At 40.2% G+C, this 23196-nt stretch overlaps 1 protein-coding gene across 2 annotated transcripts; it reads left to right on the top strand.

The window, feature by feature from the left end:
* Window positions 1-817: 817 nt before the first annotated feature.
* aspa (aspartoacylase) lies at window positions 818-17713 on the top strand. 2 transcript variants are annotated; one of them, XM_022194924.2, is made up of 6 exons: window positions 818-1223; window positions 5981-6179; window positions 11464-11557; window positions 12742-12849; window positions 15542-15651; window positions 16563-17713. In XM_022194924.2, the coding sequence occupies exons 1-6, from the start codon at window positions 982-984 to the stop codon at window positions 16752-16754; spliced, it is 945 nt and encodes a 314-aa protein (XP_022050616.1). In that variant the 5' UTR covers window positions 818-981; the 3' UTR covers window positions 16755-17713. The 2 variants fall into 2 exon arrangements, with proteins under 2 accessions (XP_022050616.1, XP_022050617.1); XM_022194925.2 differs by having other exon boundaries at window positions 820-1223; window positions 5984-6179.
* Window positions 17714-23196: the final 5483 nt, after the last annotated feature.

The raw sequence follows: 23196 nt of genomic DNA, 5'->3' as shown, positions 1-23196 counted from the left end.
TTTTACTTTGAACATTAGAAATGTGGTAAGTGACAATAATAATGATCTCAGGAAGAGCAAATTTAGTTGAATCTTAGTTCTTGCTGATCAGCCACAACATTAAAGCCAAAGGTCTGATATCGTGTACTGTGAAAACAGCTCTGACCTAACAGGACATGGACAGAAGACCTCTGGGGGAGTCCTGTGGTGTCTGGCACTGGGATGTTAGCAGCAAAGTCTGGGCCTGTTCTGGCACATGAAGTGTTCTGTAGCCATGGAGGGTGGAGTAATGTTTAGGTACATGTTAAACTAACATCCATGTGAATACCAGGAGGCAAGGTTTCCAAGCAGAGCACTGCGTTGTAATGAGATCAGTTCACTTTACCTGTCAGTGATTTTAATGCTGTGTTTGATTGCTGTATTCAGCAATATTATGTAACTACATGAACTTGACATTTTGGAAAGAAAACAGCTGTGTTTTAAAATTGTTTTTAATTTATATTAGATTTCCTCTGTCATTTTGTGCTTCTGAAATATGTCTAATGCTTTTACTTTTGAAGAACAACGGCAGAAGTAGTATATTCCGGCATTTGTGGCTTGACAGTACACCTGTACTAATCTCAGTCAGCTCACTGTGCGTTAGAATTGTAATGCAATATGTTCAAACTAAACTATGGGAATTTCGTGTTATTTTAGAAGAACTCCGCCTGAAGAGCGCAGCAGGTGTTTCCTGTGAGTGCGGCGGTGGGAGGGGAGCAGTAACAGGTAGTTAGTGGGAGGAACTCGGTGAGAGTTTCTCCTGTAACCGGAGATGAGCGTATCCAACTCAGCCCGTTTTACGCACAGTGAGCGACCACAACAAGGCAGCGTTACGTAAGAGCGCAGCCGGAGCACGCAGAGGAGCAGTGAAGCTGTGCAGCTCCACCTGGAAACTTTTCCTCTGAAACGCGCTTGTGTGTGTCCGTCCTCAGCACCTCTCTGCTCGGCGTCCGCCGTCCCAACATGTCCTCCTACAACAACACGGCGCGGCTCACCGAGGCCAGGAGGGTGGCGATATTCGGCGGGACGCACGGGAACGAGATGTCCGGCGTAACGCTGGTGAACCTGTGGATGAAGAACAGCGACGAGATTCAGAGGAAGGGAGTCGAGGCGAAGCCGTTCATCACCAACCCGAAGGCTGTGGAGAAGTGCACCAGATATGTGGACACGGACCTGAACCGAGCCTTCACCCCGGAGAACCTCAGGTAAACACGGTGCTGAGCCACTGCCGCTGCTGCTGTTATTGTTGTTGCTCCTGGCTGCTGTCATGAAATGTTGAATGGAAACTTTTGACGGCACAGATCCAGAAAACACACGTTACAATGAGGATCCTGTTTGACATCATTTAGAGCTCCTTCAAAACAAAATGCGTATGGTGACATCGTCTGTTGTTGTCCATGTTTGACCCTTAAATATCTCTGCTACAGTTTGTGGAATGACAGGGAAATTATGCAGCATTATAAACATGAATATGTGTGTTCTGCCACACAAGTGAGGGTGTGTGTGGTTAAGACAATAATAAACGCATCCACAGACTCCAAATGGAATCCCCTGAATGAGGCGGTTATTCCAAACTAGACGTGTTTATTCACTCTGATTTCCACTCTTTTCCTCGAGTCACGTGTAGATTTCCCCACACAGTGTTACTAGCCGCCACAGATACAGTGTGAAGCATGTTTGCCATCACCCCTGCCTCCCCCTCTGCGCCCCCCTGTGCCAATAACAGCGGAGCAGCGTGTCCCTCCTCCCGGACTCCAGCTGACTGCCAGCCAGCAACGAAAACGTGAGCGGAACGTGACCGCGCTGCAAATGATTTAAGACCTCCTTTAGAAATGAAAAAAAAGTCTTTTATTTTGCGTGTGTGTGCACTTCAGCGGGAAACCGAGTCTTACGCAAACGCTGGCTCATGGAGTTCAGCGTGAACACACAGCAGCAGTAATGTGGTTGGATAACAGCGTCCCCTCTATTCATTAATCATCACAGAGATGCCAGGGTGACATCCAGTGTTGGTGGCCTCATCTCCATCATGCTCCTTTATTCATTTAATCTGCTTGTACTATATTGATGTTCCTGTTATGAATGTGGGGAAAGTAGATTAACCCTTGTGTCATCCTGCGGGTCCCATTGACCCAGTTCAAAGTTTGAAAATGTGGGGGGAAAATTTCACAGTGAAAACTTCCACATTTTCAACATTTTTGGTACATTTTCGAATATTTTTTTGGTGGAGAAAAAGAAATGTTTCAAAAAATGTTACTTTAAGAACATCTTTGAGACCATTCAGAAAAAAAATCATGATTTTTTTTTCTACTGAATGTTCTTAAAGAAAATATTAGAAGTTTTCCTGATATATGTACTTACTTTTGATATTTTTAGGATTTTTTTCTGAAGATTTTTATTCATTTTTTGTAAATATTTACAAATTTTTTTTTTTAGTTTTTTAATTTTTTTTATTTCTTGCCAAATTAGGGTATTTTTTAAAAAAAAAACTTTTAAGGGAAACTTTTAAGGAATTTTTGGAATTTTCTTCTGAAAGAGTTTGCAAATTTTTTTTACATTTAAGGATTTATTTATTTATGTGGGGGTTTTTTTTGCTGAATTTTTGAATTTTTTTCAGACAAGGGATCAATATTTTTTTGGTGCCATTTTGGTAAATGAAGACAACAAGAGGGTTGACTAGAGTACTGCACTGAAGTGTAGTTTGAAGGTATTTGATTATTTCCATTTTATGCCACTTGGCCAGGACATGGCAAGATACAATTTTAGCCTTTTTACCCACCACATTCCTGTCACATAGGACTACATTTCAGATTAAGATTTGGAATACTAAACCATGAATCAAGTAATAGCAGCGGCGAAGTTAGACAATTGCTATAGTGTTTGCCAGTTAGAGATTAAAGGCCATTTCACTGTCAGGACTTGTAGTGGGAGTGCCACTTAAACCTTATTTAAACCACAAGAACCACCTTTGAACCTCTGTCAGAACCATTTTAAGGGGTGAATAAAGTACCTACTCTCAGGTAGGTGCTTCTGAGTGAACCTAAAAATCATGTACACTACTGTACAAGAATTTGTGGTCACCCAGACAATTTCATGCTTTCCATGAAAACTCACACTTTTATTCATGTGCTAACATAATTGCTCAAGAGTTTTCTAATCATCAGTTAGCCTTTCCACACAATTAGAACACAGGACTGATAGTAGCTGGAATATGTACCCCTTTGGAGATATTCCATTAAAAATCAGCCGTTTCATGTATTTAGCATTATTTGGGCAGCTGACAGTGCAGTCAACGCTGTCAGATCCTTCACCACAGTGGAAGCAGAAAGGGTTGTTCCTTTAAACATTTACGCCGCTTTCCATCTTCCCCTGAGTTTCTGCAGTGGAGAGCTGCCTATATGATACGCTTTTGTATGTAATACTGGATTTAAAAATAAAAATAAAAACATGGAAAGGTTGTTCCAAGTATTAGGCCTCAGGATGTAACTTCAATTCTATGATTGCATCTGTAGCCATCTAACAGGCTTCACTATTGGTTGTGCTTTGTGGCCAGGCTTTTTTCTGAGGAGGCCATCGATAGTCTCTGCCCCTGTTTATTAAAAAGTAAAGTACCAAACCATATATGAATTAATCACAATCAGTATCAACTTGACATATAAACATAGCAATCACAGTAGCCCAATAATATAAGAATTTCAAAGCACTTTAATTAAAGTACATTTAGTTACTAATATTTCTATTTTTTAGTCACAGAGATTTGAATGCAGGAAATTTACTTGTAATGGAGTATTTTTAGAATTTGGCTTTGCTACCTTTAATTAATTAATGAGCTTAGTATTTTCTGCACCACTAGTTTATACAATTCTGTCCATTTTTTTTAATGGAGCAGATTTAAAGCAAAAAATGTTGAGCCAAATGATTTCAAACAGAGAAATGAGATTACAAATTGACCCAGCAGGTTAATACCATTCAGTATTACTGCTCTGTGAATGTGCTTGACTCAGCTACATAAATGTCAAGGTTCAGACTCTACAGTACTGTACTGAATACTAATTTACATGACTACATTAAATATTAAGATTTAAACCCCACAATATTCTGTGTTATACATATTTTATTTGGCAAATTTACATGCAGTTTTATTTATTACACACATTTACCAGACTAATTGAAAAATGATGGTTAAGATTTTATGGAAGTGACAGAAACTGTACTTAAAGGCATTAGAGGAGATTTAATTTCCTACGACTTTGAACGTAGCATGCGCACATACAACCTCTCCCTCACCCCCCTCTAACCTCCCCCCTCTTAACATTTACGAAGAAACGCCCCCCTCCAGAAACTTGCGTAGCACTCGTGAAGTTGTCTTTTACGGCTGGGTCCCCCTGGATCTTTATCTGCCATTATGCAAAAAAAGATGAGCAAAACAAGTCGCCAGCTAACTACGAAGCTATACCAAAGCAACACATACAGAAAACACGTAAGTCCAAGGCGTACGTAATCTACGTAACTAGGCCTGAGCTGGAAGATTTTTGATTGACAGGAAAGGGAGCAAACCAAACACCTCGGTCCGAGCGCATTGATTGGCTGATGTTTTTCAGGTCCTGCCATGTCCACAGTTATTTTTTTTTATTTTTTATTCTTTTAGAGACCATGCATACAAGTCCACTAAAGGTCAGTATATTCATTTTATGTGAATCAGACAAATTAAACAAAAAAAAACATCCTCCATAATGCCTTTAATAGCATTATTATTGCATAATTTCTGTTGCTGTATTAAGTAGTTTACTGATAGAGGCTAAAATGCTGCTGAGAGCCGGGATCGTTTGACTGAAGTGTTCCGGCCTCTTCGTGCAGATTTTAGTCGACCTTTAAAGATCTTCTCAGCGTCTCCAGCTTACACACTGTTTGGCCTCTGAAGGCAACATATAAGCAGATTAACCAGTTGGAGACTCTTTTCTAAAAACAGCTCATGGTCTCTTTTTCGTCAACTGAAATAGACTGACAGCTCCTCAAATACAGCGCCTGTATGACCGCTCAGCTGCAGTCGTGTGTGGAGTGTGTTGGAGTCCACTTCATCAGCTGTTGCTCTCACCGTGCTGCTGTACTACAGTCCAGACAATAGCAGGTAGCTGCTGAAAATGGGGTTTAAAGAGCAGATGTGAGACAATATGGGCAGCAGAGGGGCTATTCTGCTGTAGCTTGGAGAATGTCCTGGACTAGTGGTTGTTTTGCAGCGCTTTAAAAGAGAAGAAAAGAGGACAACTCTGATTCTATGGTCAAAGCATGCAGAGTGACAGCTTAGCCTGAGGACAAAACGTACTCTTCAAAGATCCTGTAGCGCAGACATGCAAGAAATGGGATAGAATTTCTTGTTATTGCTCACAAAGGGAGGCCACTGTCCTGCTGAATCCAGCTTTTCTCCTCCTGCATTGGTTTAATAGTTGCCATGACTTTCTCCATAAATAGTGACCAAGAAGTGGTCATTTGTAGTCATCAATGTTTTCCTGGTGAAATGTATACCACACAAACAAGAAGCACTTGTTTTCCAGCTTTTGATCCTTTCCGCACACTCTCTCCACTTCAACCCTGCGTTGCCTTCTAGCTTGTTGCTCACTGAGATTTCTCCGCTGTCGGGTTAAAGTGTGATATGCTGTCTGGGACACCTTTGTGTAAATAATTAACACGTTTCTTTGCTCATTGTTCTTGCAACTGAACTGTGTGATAAGCTGTGAATGTTTAGGCATCTGGCAGCTTTCTAATGCTGCATTTATATGTGTGTGTGTGTGTGTGTGTGTGTGTGTGTGTGTGTGTGTGTGTGTGTGTGTGTGTGTGTGTGTGTGTGTGTGTGTGTGTGTGTGTGTGTGTGTGTGTGTGTGTGTGTGTGTCTGTGTGTGTCTGTGTGTCTGTGTGTGTGTGTCTGTGTGTCTGTCTGTGTGTGTGTGTGTGTGTGTGTGTGGCCCAGCAGTGCCCCAGCAGGAGATGAGCTGCCCTATGAGGTGCAGCGAGCCCAGGAGATCAACAAGGAGTTTGGACCCAAAGGAAGTCCAGAGGCCTACGATGTTATCTTTGACCTCCACAACACGACGTCCAACATGGGCTGCACCCTGATCCTGGAGAGCTCCAAAGATCTCTTCAACCTGCAGATGATGAACTACATAAAGGTGGAAGCCTCAAAGAGAAGTTTGAAGTCCTACTGATTTTTACACCCAACATCACAAATACAGTAGTGGACTGTACATCCTGACGGTATCTAAAATGAGTTGTAGATGGAGCCTGTGAATCAGGAGAAAGATTGTTGATATTTAGCTAGTAATCAGACCATATTTAGGGCCACTTAATTTTTCTACACAACTGATGCAAGCTTTCAAAGCACACAGGTATGTGGTCCTGTTCATACACAGTATGTACATGTCTGTCTGCTACACAGGCAGTCTCATTTCCCCTCATATCAACCACAGAAATACTCACAAGGCTGCTGTGGATGTTTCTGCAAGGCTGTGACTTTGCATTTTTAATAGGATACAGCAGGTAGTTACAGATTAGACTGTAGCACCGTGTTAATGCGATTATTCTTTAGTTGTGTAGAGCACAACGTGCAGATAAAGCACAGGATTTCTGGAGACATTAGAATTCCCACTGTGTTTGGGTACTGTAGATGGAAAACATGTACAACTCAAAGCACTTTGAAAGTCTGGCAGAGACTATTTCAATTACGACTCTTCTAAGGGTGATTTATAAAGCCGTGGATGACTGAGAATTTCCTTGTACAGACCCTCCTCATAATAACCGTTTGTTTTAAGCTCCATTTGCTTTGCTTGTCATTTGCAGTGCGTATAGTCAGAGCAGTCACAAATTTCAGTCTGCATGTATTCACACAGACTTGGATGGACGACCAAATCTACAGAATGTCTACACTTGTGGACATGTAAAATGTGGAATTGGCCTTTTCATCCTCCTCATTTCCGTTTCCCACATTCCCACTCATCTACCCTCTTATTTCCTTACGTTCTGTGCATGAGTATGATGTGCACAGGACACGCTAGAATAGGGTAGTTAGTATCAGTCTAAGTCATTTTGTTTGTTTCCCATCCACAGAGCCTGTCCTGTGTGTGAACACCAAATTTTTTTGAGCGCACACATGGAACCAACATCTTAGGATTGTGGGGAGACAGAAACTGTTACGTTATTATCGCTGACTCTCCCTTTAAATCGGCTTCATAGTAAATGCTGCTTGCATGTTACTTAGTAGAACATTTAAAACTAGAACAGTGACAGAGCCCATTTTGATGCATAGGAAATATTTGTACTTTATACCGTTATTACATTTTGCTTATAATATTTCACAAACGTTTACAGTGCAGAAATTTTGCTTTTATCTGAGTATTTTTCAATTGCGATATTTGAATTAAGCAAAAGATCTTGATACTTCCTTCTACACTTGGTGGCTCCAAGTCTTGATTTGCTCTGTCTGAGTCAATGATTTACTAAAACCAGCTCCCTTCTCTGAGGTTCAGTTAATATGTGAATAGCTGAAAGACCTGCTTACCTTTAGTGTTGGGCAAACTCATTTAAAGGCTCAACCATCCAAATACAAAGGAGGGACGCATGTTGTCTTTGGTAATCATGTGCTCTCAGCCAGAAAGCCCAGATGAGCCTGAAGAGATGTCTTCTTTACAACCATAAAAAGGTTCAAGGCCTCCGCAAAGAGGCATTAGATTTATTTGTTGGCATTAAGCGTAACTACAAGTGCCATTGCCACACTATTAAACTGTTGAGGATAAAAGCAGCAAAGCTAGAAGCTTATTTCCATTGTTAAACTACAGTCCTCTCAGGGGACAAGAGTACTACAATGGCAGATGTTCAAGTTAGGCGAATGCGACTAAAACAGACGAATAACCAAAAACAAGCAGACAGTCAAGACCCCTGAGAGCCGACAGGCACACTTATGATTGATTATTCAGCAGTCAGAAATGTAGAATCCCTCTCAGCTGGCATTTCCAGAGCACAGCAGCGGTGGATATAGTTGTGTTTTTGCCTTAGGAAGTCTTTAATCTGAACGGAACATTAGTCAAGCTGCTTCTTTTTATATAATTACGATGCTTTCTGGTGGCATTATTTATCCATTTGTAATTGAGACTTTCCTTGAGTTGAGTTGGACAAATCTTATTTCCACTTTAAAGATAAAGATTTTGAATGTGTTCCAGATTTAACTGTGTTTGGGGGCAATGTCTGGCCCTGACCTTAACATGCTTATTTTGAGTCAGCGGCAGCATGTTGTTAATGAATTGCGGAGAGCTGCTGTAGGCCAGAAGTTCTCCGAATAATCAAAGTGACACTGAATTAAAGCCCCCTCCAGGATATTTAATGTTACACTGTGACACAGGGCTCCATTCCCTGCTAACGGTTAAGTCTTGCCAAGTGCTTTTAGTGCCACAAGAGCTGATTATCCAAAACACAGCCTAAATAATTAACAGTTTTAGCTGAGTTTTGGATAATGCCTCAGTTTGCCTCAAAGAGGACGTTTATAGTCAAGGAGCCAAACAGCAATCTTCTCCAACTCTGAAGGAAACAGAGGTCACATGAGCAATTTTGAAGCTGTCAATATGTAACAAAAAGAATGAAAGACCCAGTATGCTCCCCTGAAGGAGCTCACCAGTTATTGACCTAGAAACACAAAGTGTCTCTTTAATAATGCAGCTTTGATATCTACTTGTAAGATAGGACTGAGCCCTATAAAGTGTTCTTCACTGAGACCATTAGCTCTTAATTTATGCAACAAGATCCAATGGATTACAGCATGAAAAGCTTTTAGAGATCATGCAGAGCCATGCTGCAAAACATGTCTGCATTCATGTCCTTCCTGATGTGGTCAGATTAATGAAACGTGGAGTTTCAGTGGAGGGAGCCACTGGGAATGTCTATACAAAACTGAGACTCGTCCATTCATAACTTTTGTCTAATCTGCTGCCTTTTTATAAAGATATTGGAACATTGTCTTGCTCAGTTGGACAGAACAATGCCATGGCTGACATTTGGAGTCGCACTGATATTCTGAAGCTCTAAAAAGCCTGGTGGGTGTGATGTGAAGGTTTATGGCTTTAATAATGCAGGCATTACAATTGCAATATCTGCATTACATTGACTCCTGGTCTCTGCACAGTAAAGGCAATGAGACAGTTTTACCTTTTCTAAACAGAAATGTATACATTTACCTGTTATTTCTGATAATATGATGAACAAAATGTCTATAATATTTGAGTAAATGAAAACCCATTACCAAAACTGGTTAAAAAAAATTAAATTTCTGTTTTTTTCTCATTTTTAGCTGGTGAGTTTTCTTTTGTGTTGGCTAAAACTGGAAGCTCCCCTGTGGAGGAAGAACTTTGTAGTATGAATAGCATAAACAAGTGAAAGCCTCCTTCTCACATGCTTCATGTTATATATTTCTGTGTGTAATATACCTTACTCTACATTTGATCACGTACGAATTTAAAATAGTATATTCTGCATAGTCTCTGTTACTGGCTCTTTCATGCTTTTCTTGTTCTTCAACTCAAAGCAAAATCACGCTGAGCAACACCAGGGAGGACAAAAGGAGCCAAAAGCAGCAAACTCTTTGTAAGCAACAGAACTCGTGATAGATGCGCTTATTAGTTTAAGAAAGACAAAATACCACAAAGAGATGATGAATTCCAGTAAAGAACCGAACCCTTGAACTCAATAGTGAGGATCATTTTGTTGATATGATTTAGGTTCACTTGTGTCCTTAGATGGAAGAATCACGAATCACCATGAAGTGTAGAGTCAGAAGGCGGGTGTAACTAAGTGACGACAGAGGCGCGACGATTCTGACAGAAACAACCGGCGCACAATAAACAGTTATCTTTCGACTCGGCTTTGGCCACAGCCCTTAAAGATTTGAAGCTAAAATTCAACTTGAAAGATAAACAAAGGACGGCACTGAAGTGTTTCATTGAGAAGAAAGACGTATTTGGACTTATGCCGACGGGATATGGCAAATCCTTAATATACCAGTTGGCTCCGCTGGTTGGGAAGCTAATGGAACTTAGCCACAATCCGCCGGCGCTCTTGGAACTACGTCAGCCTATTCGTTGCGCTGATTGGTTGTATACCTACCCAATTGTTGCAGAGTGATGTGAAAGACAACCTTTTAGCCCGCCTCCCTCCCTGTCGAGTGGCCCTAGACCCTTGTGCCTTCAGAAACATGGGTCTAGCGCGGCTAGGCTAGCACAAAGGGTCACTAGTCTGTGAAATGTAGGAAAATCTGTGGCTTTCACAGACATCACATCTCAAACAAATTGAGTACTTCTAGGAGGAGAAACATGCCAAATGATTGAATATCTTTTGAAAGAATATTGTCTGTCCCTCCAGTAGAGTTCACAGACTTAGTGCCAATGCCAAGGAACACTGATCTGGGGACATATTATGCAACGACACCTTATTAAGACACTCTGCGTAGATTTTTTTGGTTTAATTTGTCACCCATATTTACATAGATAGAAGATTACCTTCAGAAATCACCCACCCACTCACAGACCTATTATATAGTCACCAAACATTAATTACTTCATGACCCACTGTGTGTCCTTCCTGATCCTTGTTCTGCTTCATGTTCCAATGTCCTGACTTTAGAGGCTTTTCCTTATGATTCACTAAAGGCTGAATTCAGTGGAGTTGTCTTTTGAAACATCCAGAGTAAGGATCAGCCTAATTCTATGACAAACTGAGCTGCAGTGATCAACTGAATAATCAGTTGACTGAATTCTCTGATTAAGTGATTTAAATTTGACTGTTTTCAGTTTTTTATTTACTCTGTTATAAGAGTAAAATGAGTATTTGGGGGCTTTGAAAAACACCAACTGACATTCTCCCTCATTTTCTGAGCTTTTTAATGACCAGATAAATAATTGATGAATTGAATTGCCAGATTAAATGACAGTAAAAATAATTTTTAGTTGCTTTAGTCGCATTTGATAGAACAGACACAGTGTTCAGGTACTGCACAGCACTGATTACTTCAGGTGTTGACAGGGTCCATTAAACTCCTCCACTGATGCATGGATCCCTCAGTTAAAGCTGATGAGCTCAAACAACCTTCTGTTATCTGAGCCACTTGTTTGCCCTATCCAGTGATGTAGAGGACCACTCTGATGACGGTTTATCCGATAAAGCATGAATCACGATGGCCTAAAAATGTGCTTTCACTGATGACTAAGACAGGCTACCAGCTACAAATTGATTCATGCACAGGGTGTCTGTGTCTGTTTGTTATTTTGTGCGTCACCTTTGGTCCAGCATGAGCTGAGGCAGATTTAATTTTCCATTCTGTCGAGCAGAACCTTGAAACATTTGGCTGATGCGTTGTGGTGTTTGTGTGTCTTTATGTGCGGCTGACATCTTGTTTTTGTTGGTTTTGTGTTCCAGAAAGCCATTGCTCCAGCTAGTTGTCTTGTTCTGCTGAATGAACATCCTCTTCTGAAATATTCCACTTCACGCTCTGTAGCCAAGCACCCTGTTGGTGAGTCTCTCTAGTCCAGGAAAACTCTGAGGACAGGGCCAGTGGTGGGTGTAGAGACCTGGGAAAGAGTGTTAAAGAAGAGGGGAGCATTAGCAAAATAAGTAAATATATGTTAAGAATCATGTTTACTGTGTGATTCCTGGCTGCAATGAACTGCACATTATTATTAGGTAGAAAATGTGTTCAGCGTAATAGATTTCTGCCAAATAAATGCAAGAAAAGTGTTATTCATAGCCTCAATTAGCTTATATTGGTAGAGAGATTATGGAATAAAATGTTTTGCATTTCTGTTAATACAATGTTTTCCCTTAATGCAATTTTTTCAGGGTTTTTTGCAACATACATTATATTAAGCATTCTTTTTTAAATCACCAACAGTTGCACAGATCAGCTGTATAGCAGCTTGCACAGAGACCTCCAGGAAGTCAATATTACAAATGTTGAGTAAACAGCAAGTCTTTGACAGGCAAAGGATTTTAATTTGCAACTACATCCCATTTTTCAGCAAATTTACAGAATTTCTCATTTTGAAATGTCCAAATAGTTTCTTAATCTTAGCAGAAAAGCTACAATTTTTATTTTATCAGTCTCTTTGCTAATTTCCAGGCAGCTTTACGTTCTGTTTGCACTTCTGCGGTCACTTTGATTTCTCTGTGGTCACTTTTTCTGTCTTTTTTGTGTAGTTTTTCATCTCTTTATGATCATTTTATGTATTTGTGTGGTCATCCTCTGTGTAGTTATTCTTAGTCTTTTGGTGTCCATTTTGCACCTCTGTGGTCAGTTTGCATTTCCTTATGATCATTTTTGTCTCTGTGTGGTTGCCTGGAGTGTGTTAATGTTGCTTCTGTTTGTAGTCGGTGTTTGTCGCCCCATGGTCGGTTTGCTTCCCTTTCTCATTTTGCGTGTGTTTATGTTCAGTTTTTTGCCTCTTTGTGTCATTTTTAGTGTCAATATAATTGTTTGACTTTCCTGAAAGAAATGTTTAGAGTCTCTTCATTCACAGTCTCTGATGCCCAGTATGATTTTTCCATTCCGACTCCCAGACACCAGATGGGGAAGTTAGATTTCAGGAGTAAATCATGCCACCAAAACGACTTATCTGGTCCTGCAACTGAATGACATTTATTCTATTCCTAATTAAGGCACCAGTTCAGTTGATATATTCTTTGATTGTTTCATTGCAGGTCTGGAAGTGGGTCCTCAGCCTCAAGGTGTTTTGAGGAGTAACATCTTTGAAGCTATGAGAGTAATACTGAAACACGCCCTGGACTTCATCGAACTGTTCAATGAAGGTAAGACTGTCGATCTTAAAGGATTCGGACACTGAATTAGTCCGTATTTCTTATGCTAACTAAGCTGTCTCTTGTATTTGTGCTTGGAGCCTAACTTTGTGATTCATGACGTGTTATGTAACAGGAAAATAGGTTGTTTACGAGCAGTTTGTTTGCCTGAATCCCTGTGACGGCAAACATTTTGTGACAAAATGCCCATGGGAGAGCGTCTGACTCAACCAGATGTATCTACGCTTGGACCTCTAATTTTATCTGCATCTGCCTCATCATGCCTTTGCTCTGCCCATCCTCTACCCGAGGCACACAGCAGTGTTTGCATGGTTCAGGTCCAAGGCAGCATTCCCCCTCCTCTTTTTACGTAAACAGACGGTCTGTGCCAAGTGTGAGTTGTGGTCTGTCGGTTTCCTCCGACTGTCCTGCGGTTGAATGGTCTGCTTGTTGGGAGTTGGTCAGTTTCCATGTCATTAAAGTCTGGCTGCCAATGATGTGGTAATCTTCTGTAGTGGGACCACACTGGCTCTAATGAATGCTAGGGCATGCTGATGAATTGCTGTTCCTGTGCTTTGAAGCTGAGCAGCATGAAGGAACAACTCCTTTCGCTGTAAGAGCCAATTTTGTTACAGCTGAAAGCGTCTCGCTCCGAAGAATAATCACCATCCACATCGACTCGAACTGTGACTGTCGAAGCATTTGTCCTTCCTGTTCTGTGCCGCCACCTGCATATCTATGCCGTTAAACAGGTAAAGCAGTTAATTAAAGAATCTACTGAGTTAACGTCTGAGCTGTGCCAGACACCACCACAATTACTGCGCAACTCCAAAGGTTGAACGGTGGGAAACCTTCAAGCTTCTTGTGATGGAGCTCAGGTTAAAAATCCCTTTGATGTCAGAGGATACAGTTTAGATTCACCAAGAACATGAAAACTAATGAGATACAAATATGTCCGATTATGTTGGCACATGAATAGAAGTGCAAGTTTTCATGGAAAGCATGAAATTGTCTGGGTCACCCCAAACTTTTGAACGGTAGTCTTTGTATATAAAATGTGTGACCTTTCTCCATTGGCTGACTTCAGTTCAGTATAAATATCTAAACTGCACTGCACACTAATTACTTTTCTCTATCCTAATAGTTTGCTGCATTTATTTTTTCCTTCACATAACATCACAGTGTTAAGCTTTAAAATGTCCACCACTGATGACCAGACTGAAATATGTCACCAAGTAATGGACAGATTACGGTAAAATTTTGTACTGAACTCGGTTATAATAAACACTTTACCTCCTCAGCATCACTATGCTAGCAGTGTCACCGTCAACATTAGCTTCCTGTTGTTATGTCTGTAGATTCTCCGTTATCCGAGCCATGGCAACCCGAACAGGTTGAGTCGAAGACAACTGGATTTCTCTTTTTGATTCTTAAAGATGTTTCACCCCAAATCCTGGAGGTTTCTTCCATTCTAAATGCCTGGTGGGGAGTCCCAACCCAGATAGCAAACTATGGGTGAATCAATGTTGAATCTATGTTGAGACCTAACGTCGAAATTATACAGAAAGCGCAAGGTTGATAAAATGTTGAGTCAACGTTTGCTTACATAGATTACATGTTTGCAAACATAGATTCAACATTAATTAAACATTGGCCTGTCAAACATTTTAATTAAACCAAAATACAATGTAGATTCAATGGTATCTTTTAAACACAAACTTCAATGTTGACAAAATGTTGTTGAATCAACGTTGATCCAACCATCAGTCTTCAACCGTAACCACAATTCAACCTTCTTAACCCTAATTCAACATTGATTTAACATATTTTGCTATCTGGGTAAAGTGTGATTTATAGTTGAAAAGCAAACGTTGACTCAACATTTTATCAACCTTGCGCTTTCTGTATAATTTCGACGTTAGGTCTCAACATAGATTCAACATTGATTCACCCATAGTTTGCTATCTGGGAAGTGTTTTTTGTCACTTCCAGGTCACATGACTTAAGACTCATCAACAACCTGAATCTCAAACCTGCATATAAATAAAGTTCACCCCAGTAAGAATAGCAATACTTACATTCTGGACAGAGAAGACAGATGGTTTTAGGGAGCTCTCAGTCCAGCCATGTTAAACAGGAACAGCCATCTTGAAACAGGAAAGATAGTGTACAGCACCACTTACCAGCTACTTATAATGCAGTCCTGACATCCATCCCCACGCTGTTTTGCAACCATTAAAACCTTCAGCCCTGTGAGTCTCCCCACTAGTCTATTTGAATACATATTTTCTCTTAGGTTAGAGGTTAAGTATCTTCAAGCACCAAAAAAAAGTCCAATTGCCATATATGAGAGCACTCACCATCATATTATGCTGTTAGTACTTAGCAAGTACAGTGGAATTGTTGTTTTTTGTTTTGTGTTGGGTTTTTTAGGTTTTTTTTTTACATGGATTTTGTCCTTTTTTCTAGATAAGTCTCTGACCTCTTCAAAATGCATGAGCGAAAGCTGCATTATAATAATTTGCTGATAAATGCTCTTCCAAATCCTCTTCCAGTGCTTTTTGTAAGCCTTTGGGAGTTGACTGTGTTTGGAAGTCTTGTAACTGGGCAAACAGCCTGGAAGACATGTCCCTTTCATTGTGTAATCCATAGCCATAATAAATCTATACACAGAATGTCTCTGTTGTTTCTGTGTGCTGTTTAGGCATGGAGTTCCCGTCCTGCACGGTGGAAGTTTTCCGGGTGTCAGAGAGGATCGACTACCCCAGAGATGCCAACGGGAACATCATTGCCATGGTTCACCCCAACCTGCAGGTACATACATGAAAAGCGTCTACATTCACTCTCTAGCCTTGCACACAAATCAGCCACAACATTAAAACCACTGACAAGTGAAGCACATAACATTGATTATGTCGTTACTATGACAACAGACAAGGAATGTGATATATTAAGCTGCAATTGAGCAGTCTGTACTTGAAGTTGATGTGTAGGAAGAAGTGAAAATGCCCAGGCATAAGGATCTGAGTCACTTTGTCAGAGGCCTGCAGGGGGCATCAGAATTAGTCCAGTGAAAGAAGGTGACCTGGTCTGATGAGTCCCGTCTGTTTTTACATCATATGTCTAGCTGGGGGAGTGTGCATCATAAACCTGAGGAAGGGATAGCAGCAGGGTGCATTATGGGAAGAAGGTGAGCTGATTTGTGGATGCCGCTTTTCCCAACTACACCTCTTCATGGCAGAGGTATTCTCTGATGGCAGTGGCCTGTTCCTGCAGCATAATGCTCCCTGCTGCAGTACAAACCATGTTCAGGGGTGGTTTAAAGAACCTGACAAAGTTCACGGTGTCGACTCCAATTTCCCCAAATCTCGATCCTGTCGAGCAGCTGTGGAATGTGCAGGGTAAACTCACCCATGTTGGCCTCACCCCACAACTTCCAAGACTTAAAGCAACTGCTGAAGGTGTCTGATTCCACACAACACCTTCAGAAGTCTGTGGAGTTCATGTCTCAACAGGTCAGAGCTGTTATTATGACTGCACAATATTAGGCAGGTGGTTTTGATGTTGTGGCTGATCAGTGCATGTTTGGACTACTGAACCTATGCACACTAGCTAATATGAGAGAGGAAATGAGACTTCCTCAGCTGACATGAGAATATATTACTTTACTATGAGCAACATACTCGAGTTACCTTCCCTGCGGTCATTGCTTGTTGTTGTTTCAGGACTGCGACTGGGAGCCGCTGAACCCCGGTGACCCAATGTTCCAAACGTTTGACGGAAAGACCATCCACTACCAAGGCTCCGGCACAGTCTATCCCACTTTTATTAACGAGGCAGCCTATTATGAGAAACAACAGGCGTTTGTGACCACCAGGCGAGAAACCTTGGTAGCCAGTGCCATCAGAAAGGCATGAAAACTGCCCCGTGAGGCTATCATGAATAGCCACAGCAGCAATCTGTGTATAGATTTTGCACTTTGCTCTGTTAGCAAATGACACACTTTCTGCACATATTGACTAGATACCATCTTTTACACACTGATTTAGTTTTTTATGCATTTACTATCAGTGAATCAATTAACTATGCAAAGAAGATTTGTTAGGGCTTTGCAAGGAGCCACTGTGAAAGTCTTTGATCTGAAGACTGGTATACTGTTGTGGTAAATATTTATGATAATGTTATTTAAAAATATATATTTACAATAAATCAACTAGGTTTTTGCTATATAAAGGCCAGTCTTAATTATTGATGGCTTATGAATCATTATAAACACTCTTTAAGTTTCCAACTACTGCTCAGGAAGGCAAGTGAGGATCATAACCTGCAACTTTTGACCCAAAACTGTAGCTGTTTGTCTTCTCCTGAAAATATATTTGTAAAATCTTTTGGGGGGGTGTCTTGTGGCCTTTGATACTACCTACCTGAAACTCCAGTGGTTACATCTGTGGTGCTGTCCTACTGTTGCCTTAATCAAGTTTTTAGAAAAAAATTGCACAATAAATTTGGAGTGACATTTGTAGTTTCTATGTGTTGGATAACAAGTTATTATTTTGATAAGAAGCAGTACGTGTTCTGTTCCTCCTCACATGTCGGATGCAGTGTGAAACATGTTTTATAATAATATCTGTGTCTATTTTGATATCCTTGTACTGTGCGTTTTGTTTGAAGTGACGTGTAGGCCTTGGTGACTCATGGAAACCATCTGTACTTTCTAATGTTTTTATGTGGTGTCCAAGTGCAGCACTGTGGTCTTCAAGTAATTTCATTTCTAAATCAGCAATATTTCTTTAAGCAACATTTGTATGATTCGTAAAAATCACTGTCCTAGAATTCCTGTGGAAATTGCACAAGCAATAAATATAATACTACTCTACATAATGGTGTTTTTCTTGTTCCTAGATGCACTTCTGTATTTAAATGTCGCTTTGACTCATTTTGCCATGTTGGGTAGCAGCTGCAGCAACAAGGGGGCGCCATACAACCACTGATGGGAGTCCTCTCCATGGAATAAACTGTACATAAGTGGACAATGGTGGACTGTCGGAGCTTTAGGTTCAACTGCTGCAGTGCATGTCAATATGTTGAATCCAGCTTGCAGTCATTTCAAAAATTAATTCTGTAACTACTAAAGCTTAAACATTCCTTGTCCAAGGACTTCTGAATTAATAGCTCAAACATCCATCCATCCATCCATCATCTATACACCGCTTAATCATCATTAGGGTCGCAGGTGGGCTGGAATCTATCACAGTTGACTTAGGGGAAGGCAGGAGACACCCTGGATAAGTCACCAGTCTATCACAGGGCTGCATAGACAAACAGGCACAGTGCCAGAGTACGCAGAGAAAACCCATGAATGCACAGAGAGAACATGCAATGTCTATGCAGAAAGATCCCAGGCCCGTGCCAAGATGTGAACCGGGGATCTTCTAGTACCTGAGCAGAGCTGTAGGTGAGCTGGTGTGCTTGAGCTGCTGTAAATGAGAAGAAGTGAATGAAGAGACACTGTAGAGTTATATCTAAGTCATTTAAAGGAAGGAAGGGGTTATTTTCATGGAATAAACTTCTAAATAGATTTTCACTCTTGATCAAAGCTAACTGTAATTAGAAAAGGGTTCTCTGTGCACTTTTCAGCAAAATGTAGCACAATCTGAGCAAACAGACCAGTGTTTACTGTGAGGCAAACAGACACAGTCGATGTAAGCCAGATGTACAATCGTCACTAGATAATTGGTTTAATGAGGTTGCAACTCTATCAAATGATAAATCCAATCGTGAGAGTTGCTCATTCTAATTTATGGCATTTTAAACAAAGATTTTGTCTTTTAAGCACAGAATATCACCCTTTAGAACAGCATGTGTTGCTGGCGCTGCTAACATATTGTATATGTATATAGACTATGTTGCAGATAAACTGTTCAGTGTTTATAGGAGACACACAGATGTGTTTGCAATGTCAGTAAATTCTGCAATTACAGCAGAGTTGGAGATTTTGTGTCTTTCATCCTGTCCATGTTTGCAGTATTGGCTAGTTTAGTATTGGTAGCGATGAACTCCATTCAAGAACTAAATTACACGTCTCAGGAATTCAGGACATCTGGATGGGAATGGGAGGTGAAGGGAGCTGAGAAGGTTTCTCAATATGTTGAGCTGTGGTGAAGAAGGATCTGAATAACATCACTGACAAAAAAACATAGAGTTCAATATAGTTTACTGCATTGGATCTGTGAATATATCACAATGAAAATACAACAGCACACATTTAGTCAAGACAAGTCACTATTATTTATAGTGTGCATTTAAAGCAACATTTATTGTACTAGAGTGCTTTCCATTTGATAAATACGATAAGCATTCATCATATTTTAAGATGTATTTTTTATTTATCCCAGACTAGAGTATTGTAGAGAGAAACCCCATGAATCCAATGATTCCCTTTGAGCAAGCACTTGGTCCGTAGTGAGTGTCGCCTCCCATTCCAGTCCAGATGTCCTGAAGAAGAAGTCTCTTTTAATATGAAAAGACCTTGGACAGAACCAGGCTGAAGGAGGGCAGCTATCTGCCTCGACTGGTTGGCGTGAGGGTGAAGGGGAGATAAAGAATAGCAGAGACACACAGATAACAAAAAAGGAAACCTAAACACTGGGCAGGTTGGTGAGGCCTGTAGCTGCAGCTCCAAAATTAGAAAAACCTACAGAGAAGTCCAGAGAAAGAGGACAGGATGGATAAGATGCAGACTTAAGGGTAGAGAAGACACAATGTTAAAGACATGTAACAGAGCTATAAGAGTGCTTTTACCAGAATGCTATATGGAATTACGTTCTGTAGCTTTTCATCCACCTTTGAATAATGCTGTACATGTAGATTTGGCTCAGCTCAGTGATATTTGATGAACGGCTACAAGGCGTAAAGAATGCTGTCTGCCAGCCACATTGTATTATTCCCCCAGTCATTATCTCTGGACTGAACTCCAGACTGAGAAAACTGGTTCGACATCTTCCTTACTGATATGAGGTAATCATAAGAGAAGTGTAACTGTCTCACCTGGACAGCTACAGTTATGAAATCCACAAGCAGACTTGCAGATTAACCAGCAAACTCCACGTATTTCTTTGCAATATAATATCAGGCTTGTGATCAGCGATTCAGTTTCATGACTGCAGGCTGGCCGGAGCCTTTCTGGTCTATTCATTACAGTAACCCAATCAGGGCTCTCAGGCCTGCAATGAGTGCTGATCAATGGCTTCTCTGAGCTTTTAGCAGAATGATCGTTCAGTTCTGGGCAGGGATCCAAGTGGGCACTCAAAAACTACCAGGCGTTCATCTCTGCCTCCACCCTCCCCTCTCTGCCTCCAGTGATAACTTTCCTCTGTGTTGTATAGTGTTACTGCTCTATTTTACTGGAAGTCTGCTGCTTGGCTGCTTACCAAGTTGTTTTTTCATCTGGACACAGCTGCGTGGATTCTGCTGAGATTAAGGTGATCCTGTTATAGGCGCAGCAGAGATGATGTGCATCAATATGAAAATCACAGTGAAGAAAAGTTTTCAAGGTAAGATGTAGCTGCTTTTCTCATTGCTAAATCTAAAAATATAAATGCGAAATGTTTGTCTGGTGGTGCTCCAAATCAAGAGGGTGGAGCAGACTGACAATTTCTCAGCCACATTTTTTGTGGCAGTGATAAAATAGCAGAAACCAAAACAAGGCGGGGAATGAGAATGTGTTTATCTACTCTAAGTAATGAAATGCGCCTGTATCCAGTGGACAAATACCTGCAAAAAGCAGCGACGTGATAGCAGTGGTGATAGCTGTGTGCGTGTTTCCTCTCAGACTGATAGCAAGTAGCCTGAAAAACATAAGCGCACTCAGAACTCTTCCCTTCCTGAATGTCAAACCACTGAAACCACCAGCTAGAGAGGGAAGGAAAGCAGCAACAGAGACAGTCTGTGTCCTCCTTGTACAGCCCTACTCTGCAATAATTCAAGTTGGCAAATCACTCCTCTTTAGGAAATGCCTGTCCATGCAGTTCAAATATTAAGGGTCATAATAAAAAGAAAAATGGATCTGTGTTTATCCAGTACAGGAGTCCTCTTGCAGCTGGGCTTCGCATCATCTTTCTGTGGTACTCACAATAACTTACAGCTTTTTGTGACTCCTGGATGTAATGATTTGCAGGAAATATATGTTCTGATGAGACAAAGATGGCCTGTGCTGTTGTATAGTAGGCCTCCAATGCTGCGTGAATAGGAAACCAAGCGTAATACAGTATGCTAAATGTGTTTTAAGTAAGATTTGCTATCTTTGTTCATGTGTTTAATTTACATCTCTTTAATGTCTTTATCCAAATCAAACAAAATTACATTAGAACACATTAGAAGAGACACATTATACTTATTGGTCTGCATTTGAGCTAAAAGGTGTTTAAATGATACCAAACTACAACAGCAAAAACAGAGTTTGCTGCTTGCAGTCAAGTAACGTGTGAATAGAACAGATTTTAAGTATTTTGCATTTCAGTTAACAAGTGTGAATGATAAGAAATTATTCAGCCATTCCTTGTGGCCTAAGAAACACACATATTTATTATGGAAAAACACATTGATGAATTTGATATCAAGCCACCATTTTATCTGACATACTGTGTTATTTATCAAAAATAAAAAAATGCTTTTAAAATGTGCACCATGTGGTGCAAACATCAGACCAAAAACTAAACCTACATTGTTGAACACCCTAATCTACTTGTTGCATTCAAATACAATTGGAATTCATTGCACTGATGTCTGGGACAGGAAATATCTGGTACTCAATTACAATTAGACTGTTTATCTGAAGATATAAGATGTATGAACAAGTGATAGTAAGTTTTTTGCAAAATAAGTAACATACAGATGTGTTGTAAGGATCATGATTGGGAACGCCTTCCCAGCATTCTTTAAGTTAAACCTCATTATTTTCCCATTTTCATTCATTTTAGAGTAAAATTTATTAAAAAAAACAAATGTACAACACTTTGCTCTCAAAGTAAGGCCATCCCACTGTGTTCTATGCTTAGCTGATGGTCCACCTTAATATCACACTGAGACCAGCGGTTCTCTAACTGCGTGCCTTGGAATTAGTCTTATTAAAGATGATTTACAGCTAAACATTTATGTTCTCCTGGTGCCTGCATGTGTTTGCTATGGCCTCCTCCCACAGTACAAAGACATGCATGTCAGAAAAATTATTGGTTCGAAATTGGCTGCAGTAGTGAGTTTCAAATCTTATTTCTATTGCCCTTTATAACAGCACAAATGTTGACCAAAGTGCTTCACAGTGACAGACAAACAATCACACTCGCGCTCATACCTACGGGCAAATTTAGAATAATCAGTCAACCTCAGCATATTGAGTGTGAGGTGTCAGGGTTGCCTGACTCTTTGTTGGCCCTGTGATGAACCAGTGATTTGTCCAGAGTGGATTCACTTCATTTTAATTTTTCTCAAAGCACTGAGTGACCACTTATGCCCTGCGAATGTTTTTTTCATTGGAGAAGCACAACGTTGTATTATTTGAAGTGACCCCTACATCTAAGGCAGGGGATTCAAACTCATTTTAGTTCAGTGGCCACATTCAGCCTAGTTTCACCTCAAGTTGGCCGGACCAGTAAGATCACAGCATAATATGAACTCCAAATGTTTCCTGTTTTCGTGCGAAAAAGTACATTTGGAAAATGCTCGTATTTAATGAACTACCTTCTTACAAAACATTATGAACAACCTGAAATTTCTTAAGAAGAATAATTTGTAACAACATTAAGCCTCAGTTTATCATTTACACGTTACAACTTACAGATTACAGTGTTTCTATAAAGGCACAAAACATTCAATCACTGGCATCTGGAACGGAATGATACAGTATTTTACTTTATGATCGAAGCTACAAAAGTCAGACAAAAAAAACAAGAAAACAACAACAAGACAAAATATTACAAAATGAGACACAAAATGACAAAAGCAAGGAACAAAATGACAAAAAAATTAGACAAACGACACAAAACAAAACAAAAAAAGTGACAAAAAGTTTGGCAAAAAAGTTACAGAGCGACAAAAAATGGACAAACGACACATGCAAGACAAAAAAGACAGAATCACAAAAACTAGACAAAAAAATTACATAAATACACAAAGGAAACAAAAAAGACAAAAGCCAGAAACAAAAAATAAAAAAATAACTACAAAAATAAGACAAAATATTACAAAATGAGACACAAAATGACAACAGAACAATGAGCAATATAGTATTTCACTTTATGATCACAACAGCTTGTTGAGGTCTAGAAATTACTTTAAATTAACAGGTTTACAAATTTACAATTT

This window comes from Acanthochromis polyacanthus, chromosome 17, assembly GCF_021347895.1.
Source record: "Acanthochromis polyacanthus isolate Apoly-LR-REF ecotype Palm Island chromosome 17, KAUST_Apoly_ChrSc, whole genome shotgun sequence".
NCBI lineage: Eukaryota > Metazoa > Chordata > Actinopteri > Pomacentridae > Acanthochromis > Acanthochromis polyacanthus.
Note: the sequence above shows the minus strand (reverse complement) of the source record. Positions and strands in the feature narration are given on the sequence as shown.

Bases quoted from the DNA above. Each gene is read 5' to 3' on its own strand.
- aspa (XM_022194924.2), top strand. From the start codon at position 982: ATGTCCTCCTACAACAACACGGCGCGGCTCACCGAGGCCAGGAGGGTG. The intron at 1,224-5,980 runs GTAAACACGGTG...TGTGTGGCCCAG, and splicing joins TTCACCCCGGAGAACCTCAG to CAGTGCCCCAGCAGGAGATG. The intron at 11,558-12,741 runs GTGAGTCTCTCT...GTTTCATTGCAG, and splicing joins TGTAGCCAAGCACCCTGTTG to GTCTGGAAGTGGGTCCTCAG.